This window comes from Anolis sagrei, chromosome 4 (assembly GCF_037176765.1).
Source record: "Anolis sagrei isolate rAnoSag1 chromosome 4, rAnoSag1.mat, whole genome shotgun sequence".
NCBI lineage: Eukaryota > Metazoa > Chordata > Lepidosauria > Squamata > Dactyloidae > Anolis > Anolis sagrei.
In genome coordinates this window covers 5,256,975-5,263,165 of record NC_090024.1, presented here as the reverse complement: position 1 = coordinate 5,263,165, position 6,191 = coordinate 5,256,975, and the positions used below count along the sequence as shown (strand labels likewise).

Genomic DNA, 6,191 nt, shown 5'->3' with positions numbered 1-6,191 from the left:
GAGGGAGGGGGGCCTCGAAAGAAAGAAAGAAAGCGGACCAAGGGAAGGGAAAGAGAGGGAAAAAAGAAGGAAAAAAAGAAGAGCTAATATTATAAATATTATTTCCCCAAGCCCCCCTCCCTCGTTGCAAAAAAAAGGGGGGATTTCTGTTTGCAAAGCAATTGCAAAGAAATCTGCAAAGCTCTCCTCTCCGTCGCCTTCCTCGGCTGGGACTCCGAAGTGAAACTGCATCCAGAGCAGAACAGCAAGGACTGGGACCCCCTCTTCCTCCGACTTTTTGGACCTATAAGCCCCCGATTTGGCTCGGATTCGCCTCCACAACCCCCCTGAGGAGCGGCTGGAAGTTTGCTGAAGAGCCCGGGCTGGGGGAAGCTTCCTTCCTTCTTTCCTGGAGGGGTCTGCTTCTTCCTCCTTTCCTTCCTTCCTTCCTTCTCCAACTTTCCAATTTTGGGGGGGTCTCAAAGAGAGCCTTTTTGGGGAGGGGGAGGCTGGGTCCTAGTGCCGCCCCCTCCCTCCCTGTCATTATTATTGTAATATATTTGTTTACTTATTTATTTAAGTCGTGGAAAGGCAGGCTTTTCATGCATCTCAGCAAACCCACAAGGTTGTGTTTTGGAAAAAAGTTTATAAATGACTTTTTTTTTAATATTTTGGGGTTTATATGGAATTATATGGTTGGGTTTTGGGTCTCTTTGAAGAGGGAAAAGTGGGGTGTGTAAATAGTATCATAATATTTGCAAATATTGGGAAAGAAGGTCTCTTTGAAGAGGGAAAGTGGGGATGTAAATAGTATCATAATATTTGCAAATATTGGGAAAGAAAGAGGGCGACTTTTGCAAATTTCAGACATTGCCCTTCCTCCTTATAGTTATTATTATTAATATTAATTATTATTATTATTATAGTATCATAATATTTGCAAAAACGGCCGGCAAATATTGGAAAAGAGGGCGACTTTTGCAAACTTCAGACATTGCCTTTCCTCCTTATAGTTATTATTATTAATATTATTATTAATAATAATATCCTGTTTTTATTTCTGGATTGAGACCCAAAGCTGCTCAAAAAGCAGGAAAATATAAAGTTTCAAACTTGGTGCAGCTCCTTCTCCTTCTCTTTCCAAAATAATAATAATAATAATAATAATAATAATAATAATAATAATAATAATAGGTCTTTAGCCTCCTGACAGTGTTGTTTACCTCCCTGTTTGAGTGTCCCTCTCCTAGAGCAGTCCAAGGCCAGGAAGGAGAGTCCCTTCTTCCTCTTTTCCTTCCATTTTCCGCTTTCTTTCTCCCTCTTTTTCCCCCAAGGTGATCCTCCTCCTCTTCCTTTTTCCTTCCCCAAAGAGAGATCCCTTTGCTCTTCCTCCCATTACTCAAGAGGAGAAACACCTTGGCACCCAGGCAGTGGGGCATTTCCTTCTCCCTTCTTTTCCCTCTCGCTTAGATCCCCCTTTTTCCCCCAAAGGAAGAGACAGGGCTTGTCTCCGAAAGCCCTCCTTCTCCTCTTTCCCAAGGAGAGCTTAAGTTACTCAGACGAAGGACCAGACTCCGGTGTTCCTCCTTCTCCTCTTCCTTTTTCCTTCCCCAAAGAGAGAGATCCCTTTGCTCTTCCTCTTCCTCCCATTACTCAAAAGGAGAAACACTTCTCCCTTCCTTTCCCTCTCCTTTAGATCCCCCCCTTTTTCCCCAAAGGAAGAGACAGGGCTTGTCTCCGAAAGCCCTCCTTCTCCTCTTTCCCTTTAGCACTCTCTCTTTCCCAAGGAGAGCTTAAGTTAGTCAGAAGAAGGACCAGACTCCGGTGCTTAGCACCCAAGGGGTTCCTCCTTCTTTTCTTTTGGATCCCCCTTTTTCCCCCAAAGGAAGATTGAGCTTGTCTCCGAAAGCCCTCCTTCTCCTCTTTCCCTTTTGGGCTCTCTCTTTCCCAAGGAGAGCTTAAGTTAGTCAGAAGAAGGACCAGACTCGGGTGCTTGGCGCTAAAGGGGTTCCTCCTTCTCCTTTTCTTTTGGATCCCCCTTTTTCCCCCAAAGGAAGATTGAGCTTGTCTCCGAAAGCCCTCCTTCTCCTCTTTCCCTTTTGCACTCTCTCTTTCCCAAGGAGAGCTTAAGTTAGTCAGAAGAAGGACCAGACTCGGGTGCTTGGCGCTAAAGGGGTTCCTCCTTCTCCTCCTTCTCTTTTGGACCCCCCTTTTTCCCCAAAGAGGAGAGAGAGGGGGCTTAGCCTCAGTGCTTTGCTCTGAAGGCTCTCCTCCTTCTCCTCTTTCCCTTCTAAACCTATTTCCTAAAGAAAGCTTAGCTGGAAGAAGGACTCAATCCCAGAGTTTGGCTCCCAACTTTCCTCCTTCTCCTCTTTCTCACTTTCCCACCCAAAGGAGAGAGTGAGAGGGGGGCTTGGCCTCAGTGCTTTGCTCTGAATGATCTTCTCCTCCTTCTCCTCTTTCCCTTCTAAACCTATTTCCTAAAGAGAGCTTAGTTGGAAGAAGGACTCAATCCCAGAGTTTGACTCCCAGGGTATTCCTCCTCCTCCTCCTCTTCCTTACTTTCCCTTCTAAACCTATTTCCTAAAGAGAGCTTAATTGAAAGAAGGACCCAACTCCAGGGCTTGTCTCCCAAGATATTCCTCCTCCGCTTCCTCACTTTCCCAAGGAAAACTTAGTCGGAAGAAGGACCAGACTCCAGAGCTTTGCTCTCAAGGTGTATCTTCTCCTTCCTTTTTGGACTCCTTTTTTCCCCCAAAGGAGAGAGGGCTTGGCCTCAGCTTTGCTCTGATGGCTCTCCTCCTTCTCCTCTTTCCCTTTTAAACCTATTTCCTAAAGAGAACTTAGTTGGAAGAAGGACTCAACTCCAGTGCTTGTCTCCCAAGGTATTCCTCCTCCTCCCTTTCCCTTTTAGACCTCCTCTTTCCTAAAGAGAGCTTAGTTGGAAGAAGGACTCCAGTGCTTGTCTCCCAAGGTATTCCTCCTCCTCCCTTTCCCTTTTGGACCCTTTCTTTCCCAGGGAGAGCTTAGTCAGAAAGACTTGGCACCAGTGTTTTGCTCTCAAGGTGTATCTCCTCTTTCTCCTTCTCTTTTGGACTCCTTTTTTCCCCAAAGGAGAGAGCGCTTAGCTCCTCTTTCCCACTTTCCCTTTTAGACCTCGTATTTCCTAAAGGAAGGACTCAACTCCAGTGCTTTACACTCTCTCCTTCCCTTTTGGACTCCTTTTTTCCCCAAAGGAGAGAGTGTTTTGCTCTGCAGGTCCTCCTCCTTCTCCTCCTTCCCACTTTCCCTTTTAGACCTCCTCTTTCCTAAAGAGAGCCACAGGAAAGACTCAACCTCAGTGCTTGGCTCTTTCTCCTTCCCTTTTGGACACCCCCCCCCCCCCAAAAGGAGAGAGTGCTTTTCCTTGAAGGCCCTCCTCCTTCTCCTCTTTCCCACTTTCCCTTTTAAACCTCTTGTTTCCTAAAGAGAGCTGCAGGAAGGACTCAACTCCAGTGCTTGGCCCCCAAGATATTCCTCCTCCTCCTCCTTTCCCAAGGAAGAAGGACCGCACTCCAGGGCTTTGCTCTCTGAGGTTTCTCCTCCTTCTCCTCTTCTGTTGGACTCCTTTTTCCTCCTCAAAGGAGAGAGTGCTTTGCTCTGAAGGTGGTCCTCCTCCTCCTCCTCCTCTTTCCCACGTTCCCTTTTAGAGCTCCTCTTTCCTAAAGAGAGCTTAGTTGGAAGAAGAAGCCCAACTCCAGTGCTTGGCTCCCAAGGTGTTTCTCCTCCTCTTCCTCCTCCTTCTGTGTTGGACTTCCCTTTTCCTCCTCAAAGGAGAGAGAACTTTGCTCCGAAGGTGAGCCTCCCTCCTCTTCCTCTTCCCCTCTTTGGGACCCCCTTCTTTCCCCCTTTCCCTGAAGGAGGCCCCTTGGAAGGACTGAACCCCTTTCCCCGTCTGTCTTTCTCTCTTGGAGGAAGGAAAGAAGGAAAGGAGAAAGAGAGGGAGAGAGGGCTCCTGGGGTGGCTCCGGTTTGTCTTTCTCTCTTGGAGGAAGGAAGGAAGAGAGAGGGAGAGAGGGCGCCTGGGTTGACTCCTGTCCGTCTTTCTCTCTCAGAAGGAAGGAAAGAAGAAAGAGAGCGGCCCCTGGGGTGGCTCCGGACTGACTTTCTCTCTTGGAAGAACTAAGGAAAGAAGAGAGAGGGAGAGCGGGCCGCTGGATTGACTCCGGTCCGTCTTTCTCTCCCGAAGGAAGGAAGAGAGCAGGTCCCTGGGGTGGCTCCGGTCTGACTGTCTCTCTCTCTCTCGGAAGAAGGAAAGAAGAGAGGGAGAGCGGGCGCCTGGGGTGGCTCCGGTTTGACTTTCTCGGAAGAAGGAAGGAAGCGAGAGTGGGTGCCTAGGGTGGCTCCTGCCCGTCCTTCTCTCCCGAAGGAAGGAAGGAAGAGAGAGGGCGCCTGGGGTGGCTCCGGTCTGACTGTCTCTCGGAAGAAGGACGAAAGAGAGCGGGCGCCTGGGGTGGCTCCGATCTGACTTTCCCTCTCGGAAGAAGGAAGGGAAAGAGAGGGAGAGCGGGCGCCTGGGGCGGCTCCCGTCTGACTGTCTCTCTCTCTCGGAAGAAGGAAGGAAGAGAAGGAGAGTGGGCCCCTGGGGTGGCTCCGGTCTGACTTTCCCTCTTGGAAGAAGGAAGGAAGGCAGAGAGGAAGAGCGGGCGCCGGGGGTGTCTCCGGATGCGCGCGCGCCCCTGAGAGGATGGCCTCGGAGCTGTCCCTGGGCGTGGTGGGCGTGGGGGGCGCCCCGGCCGACCACCTCCCCACCAGCCCCTTGGCCATCGAGTACGTCAACGACTTCGACCTGATGAAGTTCGAGGTGAAGAAGGAGCCGGCGGAGGCCGAGCGCTTCTGCCACCGCCTCCCCCCGGCCGGCTCTCTCTCCTCCACGCCCCTCAGCACCCCCTGCTCCTCCGTGCCCTCCTCGCCCTCCTTCTGCGCCCCCAGCCCCGGAGGAGGAGGAGGAGCTGGGGGAGGAGGAGGAGCGGGGGCCAACGCAGGAGGGCCACACGGAGGCCAAGCTGGACCAGGAGGACCCCTCCAACAAGGTGGACACGGCGCAGGAGGAGGAGGTCAAGGCAACGGGGGCCAAAGCAAGGCTCAACTGGAGGAGCTCTACTGGATGTCCGGGTACCCCCCACACCTCAACCCCGAGGCGCTGAACCTGACCCCCGAGGACGCCGTGGAGGCGCTCATCGGGGCCCCACACCACCATCACCACCACCACCAGAGCTATGAGGGCTTCCGAGGAGGACAACCCTTCCCTGGGGAGGAGATGGCCCCTTCGGCGGGGCACCAGCACCACAGCAACGGGGGCCACCACCACCACCACCACCCAGCGGGAGGGCACCACCACCACCACGGGCACCACCCTCACCACCACCACCACCACCCGCACCACGCGCTGCGGCTGGAGGAGCGCTTCTCGGACGACCAGCTGGTCTCCATGTCGGTGCGGGAGCTGAACCGGCAGCTGCGGGGCTTCAGCAAGGAGGAGGTGATCCGCCTCAAGCAGAAGCGCCGCACGCTCAAGAACCGCGGCTACGCCCAGTCCTGCCGCTACAAGCGCGTCCAGCAGCGCCACATCCTCGAGGCCGAGAAGGGGCAGCTCCAGGGACAGGTCGAGGCCCTCAAGGCCGAGCTGGCCCGCCTCGCCAAGGAGAGGGACCTCTACAAGGACAAGTACGAGAAGCTCGCCCTCGCCAACAACACCAACAGCAGCGCCAACAACAACGCGCGCACCTACGGGCCAGCTCGGGAATCCAACAACAACAACAGCAGCAACAGCAACAACAAAGCGCCCTCCGCCGCAACAGACTTCTTCCTGTGAGGACACAAGGGTGCTTCAAGGTGTGACGGGGGCAAAGCCTCTCCAAAAGGACACTCGCTCTCTGTGCATCTCTCCAAAAATAAGGCCCAGCCGGGCTTCCATTTTGGGGCGCTTTGGGGAGCAAAAAGGATGAGACTGTGCGCAAAGGAAGCCTCACCAAAAAGGACTTTCTCTTTCTGCATCTCTCAAAAAATTCGGCACTCTTTGGAGAACTTTGGGAAGCCGACTTTGAGGCACATTTTGGAGAACTTTGGGGAGCCAAAAGGACGAGGCTGTGCGCAAAGGAAGCCTCTCCAAAAGGAACTTTCTCTTTTGTGCATCTTTCAAAATTTTCGGCCCACTTTGGGGCACTTTTTTGG

The 6,191-nt window shown here is 52.7% G+C and overlaps 1 protein-coding gene across 1 annotated transcript; it reads left to right on the top strand.

Annotated features, from left to right (window-relative positions):
- Positions 1 to 4,644: 4,644 nt before the first annotated feature.
- Positions 4,645 to 5,945, top strand: MAFA (MAF bZIP transcription factor A). The gene has a single exon (XM_060775986.2). It carries the CDS (start codon positions 4,705 to 4,707, stop codon positions 5,830 to 5,832), a length of 1,128 nt encoding a protein of 375 aa, XP_060631969.2. The 5' UTR covers positions 4,645 to 4,704; the 3' UTR covers positions 5,833 to 5,945.
- Positions 5,946 to 6,191: the final 246 nt, after the last annotated feature.